A 27978-nucleotide genomic window follows, 5' to 3' on the forward strand; every position below is an offset into this window, starting at 1 on the left:
CCTTTCCTTCGTTTCAAACTCCTCTGTCATTTCAGGTTACCCGTCCTATCATCAGCCTTTCCCTTCTGTCCTTCCCTCACCCCCCCTCCACCCCCACCACCTTTCGCCAACTTTCTAACTAAACATTAACGCTGCTTCTCTCTCCGCAGAGGCTGCCGAGATTCCCCGACATTTTCTGTTCTTGTTTCAGATTTCCAGTGTCCGTGGTCACTGGCTCCCTTGCACTTCTTTTGAGACGGAGGGATATTTTACCTCCCCAACTAAAGGCTAGACAGGCTCCTTGCTTTAACCTCTCATCTGAAAGACAGCACTTCCAACGACGCAGCACTCACCTGGTACTGACCCTGGAGGCGTCCGTCTAGATTTTTATACCCTCGGCCTCTGCAGTGGAACTTAATCCCCAGCCTCTGTTTCACAGGTAAGAGTCTACCCACTAAGCCACAGCTGACGCCCATATGGTGAATGTAACACAGGAAGTGTAAAGTGAGCAAAGTTTTGGCAAATTAAGAGCACAGGGATTAATTCCTGCCCTGCCTGAAAGGCAGGATTGTTATGGCAGGAGCTGCTTCTGCCAGAGGGGATGTGGGCGTTGCTGAGTGCAGAGGGATCTGGGTGTCCTGGTGCATGAATCGCTGAAAGATAGTACGCAGGTACAGCAGGTAATAAGGAAGGCAAATGGAATTTTGGCATTTATTGCTAAAGGAATAGAGTATAAAAATAGGGAAGTGTTGTTGCAACTGTACAAGGCATTGGTGAGACTGCCCCTGGAGTACTGTGCACAGTTTTGGTCCCCTTACTTGAGGAAGGATGTAGTTGCGTTGGAGGTGGTTCAGAGGAGGTTCACTAGATTGATTCCAGAGAGGCGGGGCTTGTTTTATAAGGAGAAATTGAGTAGTTTAGGCCTATACTCACTAGAGTTTAGAAGGATGAGAGATCTAATTGAGGTATATAAGATGCTAAAGGGGATAGACAAAGTAGACGTGGAGTGGATGTTTCCCCTTGTGGGACATTCTAGAATGAGAGGCCATAGTTTTAGGCTAAGGGCTGGTAGATTTAAATCAGAGATGAGGAGGAATTAATTTTCTCAAAGGGTCGTGAATCTGTGGAATTCACTACCTCAGAGTGCAGTGGATGCTGGGATGCTGAATAAATTTAAGGAGAAGTTAGACAGATTTTTAATTAGTAACGGGTTGAAAGGTTATGAAGAGAGGGCGGGAAATTGGAGTTGAGACCAAAACGAGATCAGCCGTGATCGTATTGAATGGCGGGGCAGGCTCGAGGGGCTGAATTACCTACTCCTGCTCCTAGTTCTTATGTTCTTATGTCCATCCCTAATTGCCCTTGAACTGAGTGACTTGCTTGGCCATTTCAGAGGGGAGGTAAGAGTCAACCACATCGCTGTGGGGTCTGGAGGCACTTGTAGGCCCAGACCGGGTAAGAGGGGCAGATTTCCTTCCCGAAAGGGGCATTAGTGAACCAGATGGGTTTTTACAACAATCGACGATGGTTGTCACCTCTTATGCTCTGTCCACACAACTGAGTGGTCACAGGCACTGGCCAGGAGTAATATTATCCCATGAAAAATAGAATTAGGGCTGTGGTAATTGGTCAAAATGGGAAAAGGGTCGGGGTCAAGGGGGAGTGGAAGGTTCGATTGGGGGTCAGTAGGTGGGAGGAAGGAGGAGCTGCTGCTTGGGTGGTCTGTTGATTCTGGGGCTGAGGACGTGGGCTTTGTGGTGGAGAGAAATCAGAGGCCCGAGCTGGGGGTGGGGAGGCTGCAAGCCTTATGGGGAGAATTGACGTTGGGAGATCTGAGGGGTACACTTGGAGATCTTGGGGAGGGGAAGGGGGTTGATGCTGGGAGAATTGGATAGCTCAGTGGGGGTTGGGTGGCGGGGAGAGCGGGTACAGCAGTAGATTGAACGCCAGAACGCAACTAAAGTGGGTGCCCGCCCGTCAGAGCCGATAGGCTAATGCCCACCGACACGCTAGTCTCTGCGCTGGTGCCTGGTTTCAGAGAGATATGGGTGCCGGTGTCAGTGTGTCCTCTTCTGGGGTTAAAGTCGGTGGGGGGGTGGTGTGGTCCTGGGGATCCACGGAGCCTCTTGCAGATGGAGCACCTGCAGGAAGAAGACAATGTTCGCACATTCGATCATCGCATGGACAACTAGGCGGGCTGATGGGACAATGGGGAACGGCAGCATGGTGCCATCTCGATTGGAGGATCAGCGCCCCCCCCCTTCCCCGCCACTCTCGCATCTGCACTCCTACCTTCCTCCGAGACCCCTCCCTCCCCATGACCGGCAGAACGAGCTCTAGGCCGTCCATCTCATGGCGAGACAGGACCCGTAGATCTGGCTCCCCTACAGCCCATTTGGCCTACCAGCCCTTCCCCCAAACCAGCCACCCACCACCCACCACCCCCACTACCCCCAAGAGCCGAGTTGTGGGGTGGGTCAGAGGGCCACACCTCACTCTCCAAGGCGCTAAGGCCAAGTGGGCAGACCTCCCAGCCTTTTCTAGCACAGGCTCCTGTGCAGGTTGGCGCATACACTCCTTCACCCCTGAGTGTGACGAGGAACACATCTCCATGCAGTTCCACGCCAACTCTGTGCTCACCCTTGCCAACTGCAGGGGATCGGCAAACCTTTCACCTGGGTGTTTTAAAATCTATGTGTTTACCGTTGCCTTAACTGGGAGTTAGATTAATCAGGGGAGCTAGAAGTTATTATAGTAGTGATTTGAAAACTTATGTTTGTGCTTAAAATCATTTTCAATAAAGGCTTAACTTAGTTTTTTACGAAACCTATAAGACTCGGTGGTCTTAGTACTACTGAATTCAAGGCACACATCTCGAAATAAATGCAAATTGCAAAACAGTTGTGGCAGTTGTTTCGAGTTTCCCTTTGGGATTTGAGCAAGCTCAGCATTTACATAACATAGCACTGTATCCACGCTCACACCCCACTTTGTGCCTGCTGACCTAGGCTCCATCTCTGCCTATTGCCTTCTTGGTCACATACAGCGGCCTGCTCATGCCATCCCTGGACATCAGGACTTCATGCCTGGCGCTGACCTTCTCTATGAGTATGCCCAGGTGCTCGTTGCAGAAACAGGGGTAAGAGTACCCACCAGACTTACCCTCCCATCTTCCGTGTGCCCACCGGGTGCTGAGTCCACTGCTGCTGAGCAGAATCCATCTTTTACTTGCTGCAGCACTGTGCCCTCGGCCTCCCCCACAGCCTCCAGGAGCCTTCAGGGAGCTGCCCGTACACTTATTAAAGCCCCCGCTGGTTTCCCCATTAGACCCGGCACCCGGCTCGTTCCCACCCCACCCCACCCGCTCCATCAGGTCAACCAGAGGACACATTTCAGGCCTTAACTGGCCACCCAGTGTGAAATCGTATTTATAATGCGATCTCGTGCACCCTGACAGGCACAGAATTTAGGCCCAGGGGTTGGATTGGAGGCCGGATGCTGGCTTGGCATGCGGGGGGTTTGGGAGTTGTGGGGCGGTGGGGGGTGTGGGTATGGAAATCAAGGGCCTGGTGGTGCTGCTGGGAGAGGTTGGAGGCCTCGGTGTTGGGGTGCTGGACAGCTGGTAGTAAGGCGGGTATTGGGGAACTCATGATGGGATTGGAGGGCTTGGTGGGGGGGGGAAGGTGATAGGTTAAGGGTCCTGATTGTGGAGGCTCCTCAGGCAAGCACCTGAATCCAGGCCCAGAAGGAAGAAAAACAGTTCGGATCAGGACTCTTATTTCCCAGTTTTTACTGGTGTTCCATTTTAAGGTATACAAGACCAGTTGGGACCAGTACTCTTATTCCCCAGTTTTTACTGTTTTTTACCTTCTGAGGGGGTGCTCGGAGCTGGGGTAGGTACAAAAGCCACTTAATTCCCGAATCCACTTAGTGGTCATCCTGAATGAAGGTGCCGGGTTTCCCGGTTCTGCCTATCCCCTGACAGAAGGTCACGACCTCCCATGCCAGCAATGCCCAGCAGTGGGGGGGGTGTTGTGGGGCTTGGTGGGAGGGGGTGGTCCCACACGAATTGTGAGCCCTTCTGTCGATCAAAAAGCATATCATAAAATCCTTAAAATGCTCCTAAATCATAAAAAGCAAGGCTTGCAGCAGCTTACCAACGCAAAGTAGTGCAGGAGACCTGGAAAACACACCCAAACTGAGGATGCTGGTAATACCCAGCAGTCCAGGGCACATCCATGTGCGAGAGAGAGAAACAGATTTAAACATTAACCTTGTGTTCTTCTCTCTCCACAGGCATGTCCTGATCTGCTAAGCATTTCCAGCACTTTCGATTTTTACTACAGTGGGTTAAATGGTTTATAGCTCAGTCAAGTATACGGAGGGGGGTGGTGGGGGGTCAATGAACCTCCACACGTTGACCCACAAACACACACACACACTTTCGCACAGGGACATCCAAGGAATGTCAGGGAATCCCACGTCAATCGCTATCCCCCATGCCCTCGTTCAGGTTTCAGCTGAGGAGCCTAATACATGTGGGGGGTCAGGGACCCAGGTTCTAGACCCTAGTCCTTACCGATCTCTGGCTCGGTTGCGCTCGAGCCTCAGCGAATCCCACAGAGTTTAGCTCTTACCTATGAAGGATTGCTGCTCATGTTATCTGGTGGGTAAGTGATGCCAGTGGTTACTTTTCGTTTGCATTGAGCTTCCCTCCAGGTCCTGTGCTTTCCTCTGGACATTATCTGTCCTGCTCAGGTGCTACTTCCTCCCCATTGTCTTTTGCTCAAGGGACCCACTTCGCTCCTCACCCGAAGTCCGAGATCCTCCCGCTCTTCTTGCTTGGCTTTATCTGTTTTTTATTTTTGGTTTCTGCCCGTTGAAGGTCATCTAGCAGCCTGACTAAGGCGATGTCGATTCGGGTGTCGGGGGTTCCAGGCGCTCCGGCCGTGAATACTCTCTGCTCCTCGCTGTCGTTCCCAGTTTCAGGATTTGCGCTCCTTGGATTGTTACGGCGCAGAAGTGGGGGAGGGGGGGGGTTGCCATTCAGCCCATCGGGTCTGCACCGGCTCCCCGAATGAGCAACTCAGCCTAGTCGCTCCCTTCCCCCTTACGCCCCCACTTCCCACTTCCCACCCACCCCGGCGTTCGCCTCGTAATCCTGCACGTTCTCCCTTTCGGGATAATAATGATAATCCAATCTTTCACCACAACTTCTCCAATTTCCTCCATTTAAAGGCGCTTCTTAAACAGGTAAAGTAAGCAGTAAGGAAAGCAGGGGATATGCCGTTTTAATCACAAAGGTGTTAAAGGTCTAACAGTAAGGAGTATGGGGCTCTGGTGAGACCGGGCCTGCAGTAATTGAAAGAGTTTTTGGTCTCTTTGCCCAAGGTGTAGATATACTTGCTTTGTGGGGTGGGTGGGTGGGTGGGTGCTGCGGTGAAGATTAATTACTGGACTGGGATGGTTGGGTCTATAAGGAGAGGCTGAGTCGACCGCCTCAGAGAATGCCCTGAGTTTGCAGAGGAAAAGTGTCCCTGACGTACTATTCGGCTACCTGGGGCTGCACTTGTGCGCACCCAAGCAGGTGCACGTTGGCTGAGACCACAAATTTAGCGTGTACCCCGCTCCTGGTGTTTCACCCTTTATCATTGCGCCACAAGCTTTGTTTTTTTTAAAAATTTATTCGTTGACGGGATGTGGGCGTCGCTGGCTAGACCAGCACTTATTGTTCATCCCTATTATAATTACCCCTTGAGAAGGTGGGGGTGAGCCGCCTTCTTGAGCCACTGCAGTCCCTGTGGTGTAGGTACACCCACAGTGCTGTTAGGGAGGGAGTTCCAGGATTTTGACCCAGCGACAGTGAAGGAACGGCCGATATATTTCCAAGTCAGGATGGTGAGTGGCTTGGAGGGGAACTTGCAGGTGGTGGTGTTCCCATGCGTCTGCTGCCCTTGTCCTTCTAGGTGGTAGAGGTCGTGGGTTTGGAAGGTGCTGTCGAAGGAGCCTTGTTGAGTTGTTGCAGTGCATCTTGTAGATGGTACACACACTGCTGCTACTGTGCGTCGGTGGTGAAGGGAGTGAATGTTGAAGGTGGTGATTGGGGTGATAATCAAGCGGCGCTGCTTTGTCCTGGATGGTGTTGAGCTTCTTGAGTGTTGTGGGAGCTGCACTCATCCAGGCAAGTGGGGAGTATTCCATCTCACTCCTGACTTGTGCCTTGTAGATGGTGGACAGGCTTTGGGGAGTCAGGAGGTGAGTTAATCTCCACAGGATTCCCAGCCTCTGACATGCTCTTGATCCTGAAAAGTCCTTGAGCCAATTGGCCTGTCCTGTGACTTTGCAACCGCTCCCTTACCTCAGGGTGAGCCTTCTCAAGACCTGGGTTCATATCATCATCTTTTGAGTTCCCAAACTATCAATTGCTCATACATTTTTCTCCATTCACCTCACTGGCTAGAAGTGATGAAATTGAGCCAGGATACTTTGACCAACTTAAACCATTTTAAGCTATTGCAACACGGTTTAAAGCTGGCTAATGTTCCTTCCACAGAACGTTATTTTGAACACTTACTGGGTTTTACACCACATTGCATATCAAGGTTTTTGGAGGGCATTTACCCTGCCAAATAACAGAGGGGGGAATTGAGGCCATGGATGGAGTTGGAGGCAAAGGTGATAACTTTAAAACGGAGGTATCGCTGGACTGGGAGCCAGTGTAGGTCAGTAAGCACGGTGGTTGAAGGGTTAAAGGGGCTTTGTGCGAATTAGGATATGGGCAGCAGATGAGCTCAAGATTACCAAGTGTGGAAGATGGTGTAGTGGTATTGTCTGGACTAGTAATCCATAGGACCCAGGGTAATGCTCTGGGGATCTGGGTTTAAATCCTCCCACAGCAGATGATGGAATTTGAATCCAATAAAAGTCTGCAATTAAAAGTGTGATGACCATGAAACTATTGTTGTAATAAACCCATCTGGTACACTAATGTCCTTTTGGGAAGGAAATCTGCCATCCTTACTTGGTCTGGCCTACATGTGACCTGTTGTTGACCCTTAAATGCCCTCGCAACTAGGGGATGGATTATAAATGCCGGCCTGGCCAGTGATGCCCACATCCAATGAATAGGGATAAAAAAGAGGACACCCCCCACCCCCCCCCCAACCTTGGGGAAGACTGAGCAAAGCTAAGAGAGGGGGCATGGGTGGGGGGGTGTCAATGGCAGATTAGCTGAGGCAATGTCCCAGGGGTGTGGGTTAGGTGGTCTTCATGTTGGCACAGGTATGGGTTTCAAAGTCAAATAGGCTTGCAGACAGCTTTGTCAGAACTGCTGTGTACTTCCAGTGGCTTTCACTAGGTGTGAAGTGTTAACTTGTTTTTCATTCCCCTTTGTGAAGGATCACGTTAAAGATTAAAACATTCCTAATTCCATGTGTTAAGCCCTGTTTCAAGGCTTATTTGTGTTGCCGTGGGTTCAAGTTAGCCTAAGTGAAGCTCTCGGGACCATTTTACCTTTAGTAAACATTACCCGTCGCAATTGTCTTTTATACAAATTTACTTCGCCGGACAGCTCTGTTAGTCGCCACTCTGGGATTGGATGAACCAACCGAGCGGTTATTGGGAACACCGAGCTATTGCTATCAGCTATCCTTTCGCTTCCTCTCCTGACGCCTTTGGGAATAAGTGATTCCGTGGGTGCTTCTTGCGCACCCCATGTTGGAGCCAAACCCACTCCTGAATTACCCTCACTCTCAACAGGGAGTTGACAGCCTGCCAGGTAAGGATTCTGAGCATCAAATCCTTTTTAACTCCCTTTCTGCCTCCTGGACAACAACCACCACCCCCCACCCCCCCCTACCCCTCCCCCTCCAAAAACCCCCAACGGACAATTTTGGTACCTGTGCCGAAATGATAGAACGGGGAACTGAAGTTGGCACTTTGCTGGTCCATTACCTCACCAAGGAGCGTACTGGTGCAGAATTTGCTCTGAGCTCAGCTAGGTTGACCGGAGGTCTCACATATTAAGTTGTTAAAAAGTTACATCCCATCGCTAGCTTTCTCGGGACTCAGCTGATTTGATTTTATTCGTGGGCGTCGCTGGCTGGGCCCAACGTTTATTGCCCATCCTTAATTGCCCCCTTGAGAAGGTGGGGGTGAGCCGCCTTCTCGAACCACTGCAGTCCCTGTGGTTAATTCTATCAGTGCAACTTGATCTGTCTAATTACATCTCGCCATTGTCCCATAGGCATCTCCCTCCGTCACAGAGAAACATTTTGGCTACTCACAGCTCAAGGGCCACACCTCTACCAGCAAGGAGCAAGGCAAGGAGGCAGGTCCTCTATGCATGACCGAAGCTGGTCCATGGTTTGAGCCCATGCTGTTGACATCATTCCGCATCTCACCCTAGTCAACTGAGCTAAGCGACCCCTGTCTGTGTAAACCTGATGAACATGAGCTGAGACTAGTAAGAGGCGAATTGATTGAAACATATAGGATGCTGAGGGATCTTGGCAGGGTGGAGGTGGGGAGAATGTTTCCCCTTGTGGGGGAATCTAGAACTAGGGGGTCACTGTTTAAAAATAACGGGTCGCCTGTGTAAAACGGAGATGAGGAGAAATTTTTTCTCTCAGGGGGGTCATGAGCCTTTGGAACTCTCTTCCTGAAAGGGTGGTGGAAGCAGAGCCTTTGAATGTTTTTAAGGCAGAGGTAGATAGATTCTCGGTAAGCGAGGGGGTGATAGGTTATCGGGGGTAGGCGGGATGCAGATTTCAGGTTACTATCAGATCAGCCATGACCTTATTAAATGGCAGAGCAGGCTCGAGGGGCTGAATGGCCTCCTCCTGCTCCTTGTTCGTATATTTGTATGTAACATGCCATGCCTCCCCACATCAACACCTGACTATCAAAGTCTCTCTGTCTCCCTCCACTCACAAAGCCAAAGGGAGGGCCACATTCCCAGCTACAGGAACATTGGGACATAGGACTTGAGAGCAGGAGTGAGGCCACTCAGCCCTTCGAGCCTGCTCCACCATTCAGTGAGATCACAGCTGATCTAGTTGTGGCCTTGCCTCCACTTTCCTGTCTGCCCCTCCCCTCCATAACCATTGACTCCCTTGTCTATCAAACATCTGTCTATCTCAACCTTGGGTAAATTCAATGACCTGGCCCCCCCCACTGCTCCCTGGGGAAGAGAGTCCTTAAAACAGCCCTGCTGGGTAGTCATGACAGTACAATTGAGCCTGGGCTGGTACGCAGATGCAGCAAGTGATCAGGGAGGTAAATGCATTGTTGTTGTTTATTGCAAGGGGAATGGAATATAAAAGTGGGGATGTTTTCCTACAGTTGTGCAGGGCTTTGGTGAGACCACATCTGGAGCACTGCGTACAGTTCTGGTCTCCTTATTTAAGAAAGGATATAAATGCATTGGAAGCAGTTCAGAGAAGGTTCACTCGACTGATTCCTGGGAAGGGGGGATTGTCTTAAGATGACAGATTGGACAGGTTGTTCCCGTGTCCATTGGAGTTTAGACAAATGAGAGGCGATCTTATTGAAACATATAAGACCCTGAGGGGACTCAACCGGGTGGATGCTGAGAGGATGTTCTCCCTCGTGGGAGAGACCAGAGGTAGGGGACACTGGAGAATTAAGGGGTCTCCCGTTTAAAACGAAGATGAGGAGAATTTTTTTCTCTCAGAGGGTCGTGAGTCTGTGGGACGCTCTTCCCCAGGGAGCGGAGGAGGCTGGGTCACTGAATATTATTAAACCAGAGGTAGATAGATCCTTGACTAACAGGAGAGTCAAAGGGGTAGGCGGGAATGTAGGGTTGAGGTTATGATCTCATTGAATGGCAAAGCAGACTCGAGGGGCCGAATGGCCTCACTCCTGCTCCTAAATCGTATATTCGTATGTGTGCAGGAGATGTTTAGCGATTATCTAGATGTGCTAATGAATTGTTTACTGTTCATGTCCATTGGAGAAACAATTTCAAAGCTGAGCTCACTCAGATTTTAACCAGCTTTTTCGCCGTGACTTACCGTCCGGTCTCACCATCCCCCAACCCCCACCCCCCCCCAGCCTGCGTGACCACACTTAGCTTCAAAACAAACCCGACTTCTTTGTAAATGAACCCCCCGCCTCTGTGGACACATAGCGAACAATTGCTAAAGCGTCACAGCCCTCAAGAAGAGTCACTGGAACGCGTACAGGGCTCGAGAGATGTGACTGAGATGATGGCCACAGTATCAACAGAGAGCTCGGGGTGGGGGGTGGAGGGGAGGAAGGAGGGGGGAGGAGGGGAGGATGGGGGAGGGGGAGAAGTGGGGAGGGGCAAGCGGGGAGGGAGGAGGGGGAGGGAGGGAAGGGGAGGGGCAGGAGGGGAGGGAGGAGGAGAGGGGGAGGAGGGGGGAGGGAGAGGGATGGGAGAGAGGGGAGGAGGAGGAGAGGGAGGAGGGGAGGGAGGGGGGGAGGGAGAGAGGGGGGGGAAGCACCTAACTGGCCAAAGAGGCCAGCGAGGCTGAGGCCACGATTTTCCAGCCCCCGAGATTCCCTATCCAGAGTCAACGGGACCTTTGGCTGGTTGGTCAAGCTATCCACCCTGGGCCGGGATCGGGAAAATCCTGGCTTGAAGGGCGGAGGGTCTGCCAAGCCGGAATGACACCAAGGCCTCCATAAGACAACATTGCCCCTCGAGCTAGGCCTCAAACTGACATCCGGATGGACGAACCAGTGGTTGGTGGGCTGCAGCCAGGGAGACCTTAACTGACCAAAGAGATCCTGTGGGGTCAACTCATGGCACTCGGAAGGTAACATTAGATCAAGGTGGGGGATGGGGAGGATGGGGGCGGGGGTAGTAGAGGGGGAAAATGGTGCTTGGGAGGGTCTGGAGGTGGTGAAGGGGGGGGGCAGGGTGGAGGATGTAAATAAACAGTCCTACGCCTTTTTTAATTCGTCCGTGGGAGGCGGGTGTCGCTGGCTGGGCCAGCACTCATTGCCCATCCCTAACTGCCCTTGAACTGGGTGGCTGGCTAGACCATGGGCCTGGAGTCATGTGTAGGCCAGACCGGGGTGGGGTGTTTGGGAAGGGCGGGGGGGGGGGTAAGGAGGGCAGATTTCGTTCCCTAAAGGGGCCTTGGTGAACCAGATGGGTTTTTAACAACAATCGACCAACGGCTTCACGATCACCATCAGACTTTTAATCCCAGATTTCATCAGTGATGTAAGTTCACATGGCAACAGAGTCAGCCTAGAGATAGTCCTACGCAGAGCTAAGCCTTGTCCTGCACATCGTTAGAAGGACGTTTATTAAAAGTTAAACGTTTACCAACAGCCTCCAGCGGTCTCCATCGGTCCCAACCACAGCCAAAGTTAAGGCCCGTGGCGATGAGATCAGAGTGTGAGAGGAGCAGGAGGGGTTGGGTTTGGCCACAATTAAAGGGTGGTTGGGGGGGGAGGTTAGCTCGAGGATGCCCCAAAGCTTGCTTGGAGGCTCGGTGGAATACCCCTGCCGCTCCTCGCCCACAGGAAAACCTGAAAAATGAATTTTAAGCCGTGGGGACTCTTCTGGACAAGGATCCGGCTCCCAGGCCTGCTCGATGGTCAGCTGACATTGCTCCCCCTCCCCTCCTCCCCTCCCCTCACTCCCCCCTCCCCTCCCCTCACTCCCCCACTCCCCTCACTCCCCCCCTCCCCTCACTCCCCCCTCCCCTCACTCCCCGCTCGCCCCACCGCTCAGGTCTCCAGCTGATGTTGCAGATCAAGCCCTGGGTCAGATCACTGGGGCACAATCCACTCACCTGCTCAGAAGAGCGGGTTAAGACTTGGGGGAGTGGAGGGGGGGTGGGGGGAAGGCGGCCAGAAGAAGCAGGATTGGCAGGGCGAAGCGATTCTTCTTTTTCAAAATCTTTCACGGGATGTGGGCTTCGCTGGGCAAGACCAGCGGCTTGTTACCCGTCCCTAACTGCCCTTGAACTGAGCGGCTTGCCCAGCCATTTCGGAGGAGCAGTTAAGAGTCAGCCAGATTGCTGGAGTCACATATAGGGCCAGACCGGGTAAAGGTGGCAGATTTCCTTCCCTAAAGGACATTAGTGAACCAAATCGATGATGGTTGTCATGGTCACCATTACTGAGACTGGCTTTATAATTCCAGATTTATTAATTGAAGTTAAATTCCACCAGCTGCCCTGGTGGGATTTGAATCCATGCCCTCAGAGCATTAGTCTGGGCCTCTGGGTCTAGTGACATTCCTCCCCCTCCTTCCTTCCCCTTCTTCCTCCCCCTTTCCTTCCCCTTCTCTTCCTCCCCTCCCTTTATCCTCCTCCTCCCCCTCCCCTCATCCTCCTCCCCTCCCCTTCTCCTCCCTCCCTCCCCTTCTCCCCCTCCTCCTCCAAAACTCCCAAACCACTTTCTTCAATCGTACTTCGGACTTCTCTCAATATTGTCTACAACTCCTTTACAAAAAATGAAACCAGCCAAGTTTAGTAACTTAGAGTGCAATAGTAAATCTGTTATCACCAGAGTAAACATTACTTATTTCTACTAATGCTCAAGTAGCGCTAAAGACTCAAGCTTCCTCCATCAGTACCACGATCTCTCAATTAGTAACAGCCTCTCTACAGGTAACCGTCTCTCTCACCTGCAACCATGAGCTTCCCTGACATCCTGGAGAAGGTCGGAAGTGTGGGGAGGTTCCAAATCATCCACATTTTGTTGCTAGCACTCCCAGTTTTATTCATGGCTAGCCATAACCTGCTTCAGAACTTTGTGGCTGTTGTACCTGACCATCACTGCCGGGTCCGTTTGGAAGTGAATGTCTCGAGTCCCGCCAACACTACAACCAAGCTGCAGGCAGAGGAGCTTCTCCGCGCTTTCATCCCTCTGGACCGGAATCAGCAGCTGGAACAATGCCGTATGTATTCCTCACCTCAGTGGCACCTGCTGGACCCCAACGCGACCTGGCGAAACACAACCGAGTACGACACGCAGATATGCACTGACGGGTGGACATACAACCTCTCCCAGTTCAAAGCCACGGTTGTCACAGAGGTACGCCTGAGAATGTCTGTTTCACTCAAAGCAGAAATTGCATCCCATTTTTGTGAATTGAGGGGATTTGTAGAAGCGAGAGCTTATTTACTGGGGTAAAATCAGAGCAACGCAGGCAATTCCGGGCCCCGCACTTTAGGAAGGATGTTCCCCGGGGGTTTGCCGGAATGGCAAGAGAGACGAGTCAGATGCAGAAACTAGAGAGGTTGGCGTTGTTCGCCTTAGAGCTGGGAAGGATTAAGGGGAGGTTTAATAGAGGTGTTCAAATTGTTGACGTGTTCTGATTGCGTAGCTGGGGAGAAGGGGGTCTTGTGGAGTGGTGGGTAGCATCCCTGCCTCTGGGCCAGAAGTAGGTCAAGAGGGTCAAGTCCCACTCCAGGACTTGAAGGCCAATGTGACCAAACAGGTTGATTACCAGCCTGCCGGCCCTGCTAACAAGGCTGACAGTGAGAATTTCCTGGTCGGACATACTGCTGGCAAACCACTGCAGTACTTTGCCAAGCATAATGATGGACCAATCCAACGGAAGTCCACAACTGCCGAGGCCCCCATAGGGCGCGGTACCTGGGGGAGACGAGGAGAAACTCTCCTCGCTGGTCGGAGCCTCAATAACCAGTGAACAGGTTCAAGATAATTGGCAAAAAAAAGGCAGGGAGGAGATGAGGAGAATTTTGCTTTTTATTACTCAGCGAGATGTGATCTGGAATGCACTACCTGAAAGGACGGTCCAAGCAGATTCACTAACTTACAAAAAGGGAATTGGATAAAGAGCTAAAAATGGAAAAGTATTGCAGGGCAATGGGGGAAAGAGCGGGGGAGGGTAGTGGGACTAATCGGATCGATCTTTCAGAGAGCCAGCACAGACATGATGGGCCGAATAGCCTCCTTGTAATCTGTAAGGTTCTATGAATTTTACCTCCAAAGGGATATTGCAATAGTGACTCTATACTTGGATAAAAACAAAAAACTGCGGATGCTGGAAATCCAAAACAAAAACAGAAATACCTGGAAAAACTCAGCAGGTCTGGCAGCATCGGTGGAGAAGAAAAGAGTTGACGTTTCGAGTCCTCATGACCCTTCAACAGAACTAAAGGGTCTTGAGGACTCGAAACGCCAACTTTGTTCTTCTCCGCCGATGCTGCCAGACCTGCTGAGTTTTTCCAGGTATTTCTGTTTTCACTCTACACTTGGACCCTGGACTAGGTCTGGGGGAAGAATTTAGCCCAATTTCCTGTTACTGTTGACTTCACAATGAGTTCTGCTGGAGTTTGTTCATTTGCAGATATCAACTTGGGGGGGTATTGATCTAGTCTGTTCCAGCTCTCACCATGGACAAATAGTTTACTGCCTTTGACAGTCTAAACAAACACTTCCATTTAAATAAGGGTGTAGTCATCAAACCCATGTCCACGGCATGCAATGCTCAAACAAACACCAGTGCCTTGATTTTATATGACCTCAGCTAGGATTAAAGTTCGTGGCTGCTGTTGCAATGAAACCTCTCAAAGAATGTGGCTCTGTGTAGTGACCACTGCCCTGTGTGTAAAGTCCCCCGGACCGAGAGCTAACTAGCCAGTTAATCTGATTTTAGCTGGGATTGCTTGAGGTGAGGGATGTTGGCCTGGACAAGCTCCCTGCTGACGGATCAGCACTCTTTCAGTACCACCCTCGAGGGTTAGGCTACCACCTGCACTGGTGTTCTGGTGGGGAGATTCAAGCCCTCAGCCTCCTGACCCGGGGGTGGGGGTGGGGGTGGGGGGAGTCAAGGTGGCCAGCCCTGGTCAGACATGGTCCTGGAGATTTCACTACAAGGCACCCCCCCCCGTCTCCAACCACCCTGGCCACTCAGCCAGTCCTTCCTCCCCACCTCCAGAATCTCAGAAGCTAATCATCTAAAGCTAAAGGGGTTGCAAAACATGTACTTCCCCCTGTGGATCGTTTTTTTCTACCCCCACCGCTCCCCCCAGCAGTTGCTCAAAGTTGCCTCCTGGAGGTCAAACTTTAATGGCGACCCTAACCTATGGTCATATACAGGCCGAACGTCCATCTTCCATCTTGAGCCTGACTATTTCAACATGGCGGACCCCTCAGGGCAAGAAAGAAGGCAAAAGAGCTCTTACAAGGCCTTATTCCTATTGTTCTTTTATTTTGTTCCTTCATGGGATGTGACAAGGCCGATCACTAACTTCCCTTGAGCTGAGTGGCTTTGCTTGGCCATTTCAGGGGGCAGTTAAGAGTCAACCGCATCGCTGTGGGGTCTGGAGTCACGTGTAGGCCCAGACCGGGTAAGGAGAGCAGATTTCCTCCCCCTAAAGGGGACATAAGTGAAACAGATGGGTTCACATTAGTGAACCAGATGGTTTTTTTTTAACAACAATCGATGATCGTTGTCACGGTCACCATTACTGGGACAAGCTTTATAGATCCCAGAATTTTATGAATTGAATTTAAATTCCGCCAGCTTCCAGGGTGGGAATTTGAACCCGTGCCCCTCCCCCACAGCATTTCCCCTTTAGGGAAGGAAATCTGCCGTCCTTAACCGGCCTGGCCTACATGTGACTCCAGGCCCCACAGCAATGTGGTTGACTCTTACCTGCCCCTCTGCGACATTCAGTTGAAGGGCAAGTTAGGCTGGGGCAATGAGTGCAGGCTGTCAATAGTTAAAAAAAGGGGGAGCATTGCCACGAGCTAGCAATGTTGCTAAGACCTTCAGTAACCCTATCGGTTCCATTCTTGTTTTGACAGTGGGACCTTGTATGCAGCAGTAAGGCTTTGAGAGAAGTTGCACAGTCAGTCTACATGGGTGGTGTGCTGTCAGGATCGATCATACTGGGAAGGCTTTCCGATAGGTAAGATCGGGATGGGAGATACCGTGCAAACGGAGAGCTGGGTAAATTTAAGTTGCCACCAGGGCCCAAGACTCAGTGCAGTCTTTGACTGGTCCCCTTACTTTTATTTGGCTGCTTGCAAACAGAAAGGCTCAAAATTGTAGGCGTTCAGCATTGGAATGGGTGCTTTGTGATTGGGGCATTTAAAGCAAGTTTGCTGAAACTGCAATGCAGACAGCACAAGGTGGCCAAGATCAAACAGAGATAAGGAAGATCAAACAACACTTCTTTGGCGCCATCCTGCAAGCCCCAGTCCCTGTGGTGCTCTGTTCTGCTTCCCCCAGCTCCCTCTCACCTCCCCCGCCCCCTCTCACCTCCCCCTGCTCCCTCTCACCTCCCAATGCTCCCTCTCGCTTCCCCCTGCTCCCTCTGGCTTCACCCTGCTCCCTCTAGCTTCCCCCTGCTCCCTCTCACCTCCCCCTGCTCCCTTTCACTTCCCCTGCTCCCTCTCACTTCCCCTGCTCCCTCTCGCTTCCCCCTGCTCCCTCTCACCTCTCCCGCTCCCTCTAGCTTCCCCCTGCTCCCTCTGGCTTCACCCTGCTCCCTCTAGCTTCCCCCTGCTCCCTCTCACCTCCCCCTGCTCCCTCTCACTTCCCCTGCTCCCTCTCGCTTCCCAGTGCTCCCTCTCACTTCCCCGTGCTCCCTCTCGCTTCCCCCTGTTCCCTCTCGCTTTCCCCTGGTCCCTCTCGCTTTCCCCTGCTCCCTCTCGCTTCCCCGTGCTCCCTCTCGCTTCCCCCTGTTCCCTCTCGCTTTCCCCTGCTCCCTCTCGCTTCCCCGTGCTCCCTCTCACTTCCCCTGCTCCCTCTCGCTTCCCAGTGCTCCCTCTCACTTCCCCGTGCTCCCGCTCGCTTCCCCCTGTTCCCTCTCGCTTTCCCCTGGTCCCTCTCGCTTTCCCCTGCTCCCTCTCGCTTCCCCGTGCTCCCTCTCGCTTCCCCCTGTTCCCTCTCGCTTTCCCCTGCTCCCTCTCACTTCCCCTGCTCCCTCTCACTTCCCCGTGCTCCCTCTCGCTTCCCCCTGTTCCCTCTCGCTTTCCCCTGCTCCCTCTCACCTCCCCCTGTTCCATCTCACCTCCCCCTGCTCCCTCTCACCACCCCCTGCTCCCTCTGGCTTCACCCTGCTCACTCGCACCTCCCCTGCTCCCTTTCGCTTCCCCTTGCTCCCCCTCACTTCCTCCTGCTCCCTCTCACCTCCCCTGTTCCCTCTCACTGCCCCCTGCTCCGTCTGGCTTCCCCCTGCTCCTTCTCACTTCCCCCTGCTCCCTCTCACCTTCCCCTGCTCCCTCTCACTTCCCCCTGCTCCCTTTGGCTTCCCGCAGCCCCCTCTCACTTCCCCCTGCTCCCTCTGGCTTTCCCCTGCTCCCTCTCACTTCCCCCTGCTCCCTCTGGCTTTCCCCTGCTCCCTCTCACTTTCCCCTGCTCCCTCTGGCTTCTCGCTGCTCCCTCTCGTTTCCCCCTGCTCCCTCTCGTTTCCCCTGCTCCCTCTCGCTTTCCCCGCTCCCTCTTGCTTCCCCCTGCTCCCTCTCGCTTCCCCCGCTCCCTTTCACTTCCCCCTGCTCCCTCTCGCTTCCCCCGCTCCCTTTCACTTCTCCCTGCTCCCTCTCACTTCCCCCTGCTCCCACTCGCTGCCCCCAGCTCCCTCTCACGTCCCCCTGCTCCCTCTGGCTTCCCCCTGCCCCCTCTGGCTTCCCACTGCCCCCTCTCACTTCCCCCTACTCCCTCTCGCATTCCCCTGCTCCCTCTCGCTTCCCCCTGCTCCCTCTGGCTTCCCCCTGCCCCCTCTGGCTTCTCCCTGCTCCCTCTCACTTCCCCCTACTCCCTCTCGTTTCCCCCTGCTCCCTCTCACCTCCCCCTGCTCCCTCTGGCTTCCCCCTGTTCCCTCTCGCTTTCCCCTGCTCCCTCTCACCTCCCCCTGTTCCGTCTCACCTCCCCCTGCTCCCTCTCACCACCCCCTGCTCCCTCTGGCTTCACCCTGCTCACTCGCACCTCCCCTGCTCCCTTTCGCTTCCCCTTGCTCCCTCTCGCTTCCCCTGCTCCCTCTCACCTCCCCCTGCTCCCTCTCACTTCCCCCTGCTCCCTCTTGCTTTCCCCTGCTCCCTCTCACTTCCCCCTGCTCCCTCTCGCTTCGCCCTGCTCCCTCTGGCTTCCCCCTGCTCCCTCTCACCTCACTGTGCTCCCTCTCACCTCCCCTGTTCCCTCTCACTGCGCCCTGCTCCGTCTGGCTTCCCCCTGCTCCCCCTCACTTCCTCCTGCTCCCTCTCACCTCCCCTGTTCCCTCTCACTGCCCCCTGCTCCGTCTGGCTTCCCCCTGCTCCTTCTCACTTCCCCCTGCTCCCTCTCACCTTCCCCTGCTCCCTCTCACTTCCCCCTGCTCCCTTTGGCTTCCCGCAGCCCCCTCTCACTTCCCCCTGCTCCCTCTGGCTTTCCCCTGCTCCCTCTCACTTCCCCCTGCTCCCTCTGGCTTTCCCCTGCTCCCTCTCACTTTCCCCTGCTCCCTCTGGCTTCTCGCTGCTCCCTCTCATTTCCCCCTGCTCCCTCTCGTTTCCCCTGCTCCCTCTCGCTTTCCCCGCTCCCTCTTGCTTCCCCCTGCTCCCTCTCGCTTCCCCCGCTCCCTTTCACTTCCCCCTGCTCCCTCTCGCTTCCCCCGCTCCCTTTCACTTCTCCCTGCTCCCTCTCACTTCCCCCTGCTCCCACTCGCTGCCCCCAGCTCCCTCTCACTTCCCCCTGCTCCCTCTGGCTTTCCCCTGCCCCCTCTGGCTTCCCACTGCCCCCTCTCACTTCCCCCTGCTCCCTCTGGCTTTCCCCTGCTCCCTCTCACTTTCCCCTGCTCCCTCTGGCTTCTCGCTGCTCCCTCTCGTTTCCCCTGCTCCCTCTCGCTTTCCCCGCTCCCTCTTGCTTCCCCCTGCTCCCTCTCGCTTCCCCCGCTCCCTTTCACTTCCCCCTGCTCCCTCTCGCTTCCCCCGCTCCCTTTCACTTCTCCCTGCTCCCTCTCACTTCCCCCTGCTCCCACTCGCTGCCCCCAGCTCCCTCTCACCTCCCCCTGCTCCCTCTGGCTTCCCCCTGCCCCCTCTGGCTTCCCACTGCCCCCTCTCACTTCCCCCTACTCCCTCTCGCATTCCCCTGCTCCCTCTCGCTTCCCCCTGCTCCCTCTGGCTTCCCCCTGCCCCCTCTGGCTTCTCCCTGCTCCCTCTCACTTCCCCCTACTCCCTCTCGTTTCCCCCTGCTCCCTCTCACCTCCCCCTGCTCCCTCTGGCTTCCCCCTGCTCCCTCTGGCTTCCCCCTACTCCCTCTCATTTCCCCCTGCTCCCTCTCACTTCCCCCTGCTCTGTCTCACTCCCCCTGCTCCCTCTGGCTTCCCCCTGCTCCCTCTCACCTCCCCCTGCTCCCTCTCACTTCCCCCTGCTCCTTCTCACTTCCCCCTGCTCCCTCTGGCTTCCCCCTGCTCCCTCTCGCTTCCCCCTGCTCCCTTTGGCTTCCCCCTGCTCCCTCTCGTTTCCCCCTGCTCCCTCTCGTTTCCCCCTGCTCCCTCTCGCTTCCCCCTGCTCCCTCTCGTTTCCCCCTGCTCCCTCTGGCTTCCACCTGCCCACTCTCACTTCCCTCTACCCCCACTCGCTTCCCCCTGCTCCCTCTGGCTTCCCCCTGCTCCCTCTGGCTTCCCCCTGCTCCCTCTCACTTCCCCCTGCTCCTTCTCACTTCCCCCTGCTCCCTCTAGCTTCCCCCTGCTCCCTCTCAATTCCCCCTGCTCCCTCTCGCTTCCCCCTGCTCCTTCTCACTTCCCCCTGCCCCCTCTCACTTCCCCCTGCTCCTTCTCACTTCCCCCTGCTCCGTCTTGCTTCCCCCTGCTCCCTCTGGCTTCCCCCTGCTCCCTCTCACTTCCCCCTGCTCCGTTTCGCTTCTCCCTGCCCCCCTTCGCTTCCCCCTGCTCCCTCTCACTTCCCCCGCTCCCTTTCGCTTCCCCCTGCTCCCTCTCACTTCCCCCTGCTGCCTCTCGCTTCCCCCTGCCCCCTTTCGCTTCCCCCTGCTCCCTCTCACTTCCCCCGCTCCCTTTCGCTTCCCCCTGCTCCCTCTCACTTCCCCCTGCTCCCACTCGCTGCCCCCAGCTCCCTCTCACCTCCCCCTGCTCCCTCTGGCTTCCCCCTGCCCCCTCTGGCTTCCCCCTGCCCCCTCTGGCTTCCCCCTGCCCCCTCTGGCTTCCCCCTGCCCCCTCTGGCTTCTCCCTGCTCCCTCTTACTTCCCCCTGCTCTGTCTCACTCCCCCTGCTCCCTCTGGCTTCCCCCTGCTCCCTCTGGCTTCCCCCTACTCCCTCTCACTTCCCCCTGCTCCCTCTCACTTCCCCCTGCTCTGTCTCACTCCCCCTACTCCCTCTGGCTTCTCCCTGCTCCCTCTCACTTCCCCCTGCTCTGTCTCACTCCCCCTGCTCCCTCTGGCTTCCCCCTGCTCCCTCTGGCTTCCCCCTGCTCCCTCTGGCTTCCCCCTACTCCCTCTCACTTCCCCCTGCTCCCTCTCACTTCCCCCTGCTCTGTCTCACTCCCCCTGCTCCCTCTGGCTTCCCCCTGCTCCCTCTGGCTTCCCCCTGCTCCCTTTGGCTTACCCCTGCTCCCTCTCGTTTCCCCCTGCTCCCTCTCGCTTCGCCCGCTCCCTCTCGTTTCCCCCTGCTCCCTCTGGCTTCCACCTGCCCACTCTCACTTCCCTCTACCCCCACTCGCTTCCCCCTGCTCCCTCTGGCTTCCCCCTGCTCCCTCACGCTTCCCCCTGCTCCTTCTCACTTCCCCCTGCTCCCTCTGGCTTCCCCCTGCTCCCTCTCAATTCCCCCTGCTCCCTCTCACTTCCCCCTGCTCCGTTTCGCTTCCCTCTGCCCCCTTTCGCTTCCCCCTGCTCCCTCTCACTTCCCCCTGCTCCGTCTCGCTTCCCCCTGTTCCCTCTGGCTTCCCCCTGCTCCCTCTCAATTCCCCCTGCTCCCTCTCACTTCCCCCTGCTCCGTTTCGCTTCCCCCTGCCCCCTTTCGCTTCCCCCTGCTCCCTCTCACTTCCCCCTGCTCCGTCTTGCTTCCCCCTGTTCCCTCTGGTTTCCCCCTGCTCCTTCTGGCTTCCCCCATCTCCCTCTGACTTCCCCCTGCCCACTCTCACTTCCCTCTACCCCCACTCGCTTCCCCCTGCTCCCTCTGGCTTCCCCCGTGCTCCCTCTGGCTTCCCCCTGCTCCCTCTCAATTCCGCCTGCTGCGTCTCGCTTCCCGCTGCCCCCTTTCGCTTCCCCCGCTCCCTCTCACTTCCCCCTGCTCCTTCTCACTTCCCCCTGCTCTGTCTTGCTTTCCCGTGCTCCCTCTGGCTTCCCCCTGCTCCCTCTCACTTCCCCCTGCTCCGTCTCGCTTCCCCCTGCCCCCTCTCACTTCCCCCTGCTCCCTCTGGCTTCCCCCTGCTCCCTCTGGCTTCCCTCATCTCCCTCTGGCTTCCCTCATCTCCCTCTCGCTTCCCCCTGCTCCCTCTCGCTTCCCCCTGCTCCCTCTTGCTTCCCCCTGCTCCCTCTTGCTTCCCCCTGCTCCCTCTCAGTTCCCCCTGCTCCCTCTCGCTTCCCCCTGCTCCCTCTCGGTTCCCCCTGCTCCCTCTCACTTCCCCCTACTCCCTCTCACCTTCCCCTGCTCCCTCTCACTTCCCCCTGCTGCCTCTCGCTTCCCCCGCTCCCTCTCGCTTCCCCCTACTCCCTCTCACCTCCCCCTGCTCCCTCTCACTTCCCCCTGCTCCGTCTCGCTTCCCCCTGCCCCCTCTCGCTTCCCCCTGCCCCCTCTCGCTTCCCCCTGCTCCCTTTCACCGCCCCCCCCCCCGCTCCCTCTGGCTTCCCCCTGCTCCCTCTGGCTTCCCCCTGCTCCCTCTCGCATTCCCCTGCTCCCTCTGCCTTCCCCCTGCTCCCTCTCGCATTCCCCTGCTCCCTCTAGCTTCCCCCTGCTCCCTCTGGCTTCCCCCTGCTCCCTCTCGCTCCCCCTGTTTCATCTGCTGTTTTCCTGGCAAGAGGAAGCTGCGAGGCGAGCAGAGGAAGCAGGGGGAGGGGTGGAGGAGGGGAGGGAGTGAGTGGTAAGCAGCAGGATAGCAGGCAGCGAGTGGGAGGCAGTAGGGCGAGCAGCAAAGGACACGAGAGTATCCGAGTGGTGGGCAAGAGCTCATCTCAGCTCCAGACCATCACTGCAGGAGTTCCTCAGAGTAGTGTCCTCGGCCCAACCATCTTCAGCTGCTTCATCAATGACCTTCCTTCCATCATAAGGTCAGAAGTGGGGATGTTCGCTGATGATCACACAATGTTCGGCACCATTCGCGACTTCTCAGATACTGAAGCAGTCCATGTCCAAATGCAGCAAGACCAGGACAATATCCAGGTTTGGGCTGACAAGTGGCAAGTAACATTCACACCACACAAGTGTCAGGTAATGACCATCTCCAACAAGAGAGAATCTAACCATCTCCCCTTGATGTTCAATGGCATTACCATCACTGAATACCCCACTATCAACATCCTGGGGGTTACCATTGACCAGAAAATGAACTGGACCAGCCATATAAACACTGTGGCTACAAGAGCAGGTCAGAGGCTGGGAATCCTGCAACGAGTAACTCACCTCCTGACTCTCCAAAGCCTGTCCACCATCTACAAGGCACAAGTCAGGAGTGTGATAGAATACTCCCCACTTGCCTGGATGAGTGCAGCTCCCACAACACTCAAGAAGCTCAACACCATCCAGGACAAAGCAGCCCCGCTTGATTGGCACCCCATCCACAAACATTCACTCCCTCCACCACCGACGCACAGTAGCAGCAGTGTGTGTACCATCTACAAGATGCACTGCAGCAACTCACCAAGCCTCCTCTGACAGCACCTTCCAAACCTGTAACCACTATCACCTAGAAGCACAAGGGCAGAAGATAGAAGGGAACAGCACCACCTGCAAGTTCCCCTCCGAGCCACTCACCATCCTGACTTGGAAATATATCGGCCGTTCCTTCACTGTCGCTGGGTCAAAATCCCGGAGCCCCCTCCCTAACAGCGCCGTGGGTGTACCTACACCACGTGGACCGCAGCGGCTCGAGAAGGCGGCTCACCCCCCCCCCCACCTTCTCAAGGGGGCAATTAGGGACGGGCAATAAATGCTGGGCCCAGCCAGTGGGTCCCACAGGTCCCGTGCAAGAATAAATAAAAAGCAGATGGTGGGCGTTGAAGGCACAATAGTTACACAGTGCCTGCAAAGGTAAAGCTGATGAGCACATGGAAGTAAAGCGAATTTAGAAATGCTGAAGGGGTCTGAGAGGTGAAGTAGAGATGGAACGAGGTCAGGCTCGTGCGGGGTGCAGAGACCAGAATGCGAAAGTTGAGTCCCTGTTTCTACGCTGCGTTTTCTGTACAATCCTCCCCCCACTTTCTACTTTTTTTTGCTGGTGTCTGGTTTGGTGGGGTCTGACCCATTCAGCCTGCATCCCCCATTAAAAGCGCCAAACTCCAAAGCCCGCCAGGAAAGCGTGGCAAGTGAACTCACAATCAAACACGCGCCGCTTGACTGACAGCGACGTATGATCCGCGGGACTTAAGTCGAGGCTGCCAAGCTGAGCTGCAACCTGAAGGAGGTGACCTATCCTTTCAAAGGTCTGGGCGCGGGAGTCTGGTCTCTCCTCCTGGTCCCCGCACTGTGCGCTGAGAGTTGAGCTGCTGGCTTGCAGCGCGCTGGGAGCTGCTGAATCGCAGAAGGTTTTAAAGTCACCAACAACGCAGCGAGAGAATTAAACAGGGCTCACTCCAAAGACTAAACTTGCCACTTAAGAGGCAACACGGACGGGTGAAGCGTTCACCAGCGCTGCTAAATCAGGTCAAAGGCATGGTACTGGAGCGTGTTACTCTATCTTAACGTTTACCCTGTGTCTATTATTGACAGGTACGGGCGGAGGATTCTCCTACTCTGGTCCCACTTCCTGGTGGCAATCGCTGGAACGTGTGGGGCCTTTGCCTCTTCCTACTCCTTGTTCTGTTTCTGGAGGTTTCTGAGCGGGCTGGCACTGTCAGGGGTCATACTCAACAGCTTCTGCCTGAGTAAGCGAAAGTCTCATTATTTTGCAGTTAACCTTCGGGTCAATGAGCACGTCACCATAGCAACTCAAGTCCTTGCCAGAACTGGGATGGATATATCCGCATCTGACACCCAGGGGGGAAAGGAGCAGGGGTCAAACTCAGCCACGATCTTAATGTAATGGTGAGAACAGGCTCCAAGGGCTAATGTTCTTCAGGATCTGATTTAGTCCAACACTCCAGCACAGAGCTGAGCAGGGTTGGCAACTAGCTGAGATTAAATGTATTCCTGGAGGTTTCATTGCCTGACATCCCTCCACAACCTCCCCACAGCCATGCTCCAGCTATTAGTCGGCCAACACATCCATCCTTGTGACGTACGGCCTTCCTACGCCAATCGGAAAGCAGAAAAGGCTCATGACCCAATTGGATGATGCTTGACTGTCAGCCAAACAGGCCCTTTTTCTCCCCCGTTTTCAATATTTTTATATCTGGCAAAGAGGAATGTTCAACGAAAATGACAAAAAAAAAGTCAATCTTTTTTTGAACGTCCCGATGATTTTTCACCAGGCTTTGCACACAGCAGTGTCCTGCAGATTGATCTTCAATTCCTGGAGAATTCCAGGCCAATCCGGGAGGGTTGGCAATCCTGGTACTGAGAGAGTGCCGCACTGTCGGATTTTCTGTCCTTTTGGGTGAGATTTTAAACTGAGTCCCCTGAAAGCCCTCTCAGGTGGGTGTAATAGATCCCATGCCAACACTTGAATAAGCATACCATCGCAAAGGTGTACTGCAGGAACTCACCATGTCTCCAAACCCACAACCGCTACCATCTAGAAGGACAAGGACAGCAGACACATGGGAACACCACCACCTGCAAGTTCCCCTCCAAGCCACTCACCATCCTTGGAAATATATCGGCCGTTCCTTCACTGTCGCTGGGTCAAAATCCTGGAACTCCCTCCCTAACAGCACTGTGGGAGTACCTACACCACATGGACTGCAGCGGCTCAAGAAGGCGGCTCACCACCCCCCACCCACTCCCCCCCCCCCCACCCACCAACCACCTTCTCAAGGGCCAATTAAGGATGGGCAATAAACACTGGCCTAGCCAGAAGAAGGTATCTCGACTCTTCCTCTTACTCTCTCTCCAGGTCTGGAATGGATCCCAACAAAAGTGCGAACTGGCGTTTCAACATACTTCAATTATTCCTACACGTTTGGTCAACTGCTCCTGGTCGGTGTGGCGTATGGAATCCGAGATTGGCGTTGGCTTCAGTTTGCAGTGGCCTTCCCATTTTACGTCTTCTTCCTTTACTCATGGTAAAGTGTCACGGAAGGGAGTTTTTATTTTTGGCAGAGTTGTAATATTAATCCTGGCGGAACGGTAAAGTCTCGTGTCTACCTCATGGGGGCGACAGCAGTAGCCTTTTTTGTGGAATAAGGCCTGTGGGAGCCATGTCACTGAATATATTTGTGGAGGAAATAGATAGGCTTTGGGACTCTAAAGGCATCGAGGGGTACGGGGAGAGAGCAGGGGTGTGGCGTTGAGGGGTATGGGGAGAGAGCGGGAGTGCAGCGTTGAGGGGTATGGGGAGAGCGGGAGTGCGGCGTTGAGGGGTATGGGGAGAGAGCGGGAGTGCGGCGTTGAGGGGTATGGGGAAGGAGCGGGAGTGCGGCATCAAGGGGTATGGGGAGAGAACGGGAGTGCGGCGTTGAGGGGTATGGCGAGAGAGCGGGAGTGCAGCGTTGAGGGGAATGGGGAGAGAGCGGGAGTGCAGTGTTGAGGGGTATGGGGAGAGAGCGGGAGTGCGGCGTCGAGATGGAGGATCAGCCGTGCTCATTTTGAATGGTGGAGCAGGCTCGAAGGGCCGAATGGTCTACTCCTGCTCCTGTTTTCTACGTGACTGAAACGATCTATAAAACAAGACTACCCAGGTTGGGTTTCTGATTCTGCTGGGTCTTAAAACTGGCCGGAGGACATTAAAAAAAAAGTTACCATTCTTCCCCTTAATCAACATCCATTGGCCTTGGACAAAATAAGCTGATGCCCCCCACAGTTCAATAGCTTGCTGCTACTCAGTGCTGATATATAAAGAGGGCAAGGAAGAGCGATTGATGAGACCGCACCTCGGTTATTCTGTGCAGTTTTGGTCTCCTTATTTAAGGAAGGGTGTAAATGCGTTGGAGGCGGTTCAGAGGAGGTTCACTAGATTGATACCTGGAATGAGTGGGTTGTCTTATGAGGAAAGGTTGGACAGACTGTTTCCACTGGAGTTTAGAAGAGTGAGGGGTGATTTGATTGAAGTGTACAAGATCCTGAACGGCCTGGACAAGATGGACGTGGAAAGGATGTTTCCTCTTGTGGGTGAGTCCAGAACTAGGGGGTCACTGTTTTAAAATTAGGGGTCGCCCTTTTAGGGACAGAGATGAGGAGAAATGTTTTCTCTCAGAGGGTTGTGCGACTTTGGAACTCTCGGCCTCAGAAGGTGGTGGAGGCGGGGTCACTGAATATTTTTAAGGCAGAGGTAGATAGATTCTTGTTGGGCAAGGGGATCAAAGGTTATCGAGGGAGTAGACGGGAATGTGGAACTCAAAACACAAACAGACCAGCCATGATCTTATTGAATGGCGAAGCAGGCTTGAGGGGCCAAATAGACTACTCCTGCTCCTATTTCATATGTTCATATGCCTTTCACAACCTGAAGACAGCCCCCAGTGCTTATTTTTTTTATTATTTCAAGGAATCTGGGCGTTGTTGGTTAGGCCCAGCATTTGTTTCCCATCCCTAATTGCCCTTTGAGAAGGTGGGGGTGAGCCGCCTTCTTGAGCCACTGCAGTCCGTGTGGTGTAGGTACACCCACTGTGCTGTTAGGGAGGGAGTTCCAGGATTTTGACGCAGCGACAGTGAAGGAACGGCCGATATATTTCCAAGTCAGGATGGTGAGTGACTTGGATGGGGAAGTTTTACATTGTGTTTGGAAGTCGCAGATTACCCAAAAAAGGGGTCCAAATTCACATTTGTGAGTTTTAATAAGCAGTTTGTTCAGAAGCAACAGTTTAAGTATGATGTGTAAGCTAAATACATGGAAAAAGCATAACATCCATGACAGGTGAGAACAGCTTATTGCTCCGGGAGAACAGCTGGACAGGACACACTTAGGCAATTGCCCACAGAGCCGGGTAGACGCCAGTGTTGTAGCTGTACTGGAACAGCTTGGCTAGGGGCATGGCAAGTTCTAGAGCACAAGTCTTCAGTACTATTGCCGGAATGTTGTCAGGGCCCATAGTCTTTGCGCTATCCAGTGCCTTCGCCATTTCTTGATATCACGTGGAATGAATCCAAAGACTGGCATCTGTGATGCTGGGGACCTCAGGAGGTGGCCAAGATGGATAGAGATGGAGTGGACAGGGATCCCCTGTTTCCCCTGAGCGGAGAGGTCAATTACCAGGGGGCACAGATTTAAGGTGATTGGTAGAAGGATTAGAGGGGGTATGAGGAAATACCTCTTCACCCAGAGGCTGGTGGGTGTCTGGAATTCGCTGCATGGTTTGGTGGTGGAGGTAGAAACCCTCACCTCATTGAAAAGGCACCTGGACCTGCAGCTGAAATGCTGTAACCTGCAGGGCTATGGACCTGGTGCAGGAAGGTGGGATTAGAATGGGTGGCTAGTGTTTTACTTTTTCCTTTTTTGGCCGGCATAGACATGATGGGCTGAATGGCCTCCGGCTGTGCCATAACTTTTCTGTGGTTCTATGGATCATCCACTCGGCTCTTCTGGCTGAAGATTGTTGTAAATGCTTCAGCCTTGCCTCTTGCACTGATGTGCTGGGCTCCTCCGTCATTGAGGTTGGGGATATTTGTGGAGCCTCCTCCTCCGGTCAGTTGTTTAATTGTCCACCACCATTCACGGCTGGATTTGGCAGGACTGCAGAGCTCAGACCTGATCCATTGGCTGTGAGATCACTTGGCTCCGTCTATTGCATACGCAAGTAGTCCTGTGTTGTAGCTTCACCAGGTTGACACCTCATTT

The 27978-nt window shown here is 54.3% G+C and overlaps 1 protein-coding gene across 1 annotated transcript in view; it reads left to right on the forward strand.

The window, feature by feature from the left end:
- Positions 1–301: 301 nt before the first annotated feature.
- The window catches only part of LOC121272998 (solute carrier family 22 member 6-A-like), a 45487-nt gene continuing 17810 nt past the window's right edge, over positions 302–27978 (forward strand). The window contains exons 1-5 of the mRNA XM_041179929.1: positions 302–418; positions 12594–13020; positions 15766–15869; positions 23814–23968; positions 25099–25267. Coding sequence (XP_041035863.1) covers positions 12619–13020; positions 15766–15869; positions 23814–23968; positions 25099–25267 — 830 coding nt within the window. The 5' untranslated portion in view covers positions 302–418; positions 12594–12618. The remainder of the gene's footprint in view (positions 419–12593; positions 13021–15765; positions 15870–23813; positions 23969–25098; positions 25268–27978) is intronic.

The sequence above is a fragment of the Carcharodon carcharias genome, chromosome 37, assembly GCF_017639515.1.
Source record: "Carcharodon carcharias isolate sCarCar2 chromosome 37, sCarCar2.pri, whole genome shotgun sequence".
Classification (NCBI taxonomy): Eukaryota; Metazoa; Chordata; class Chondrichthyes; order Lamniformes; family Lamnidae; genus Carcharodon; species Carcharodon carcharias.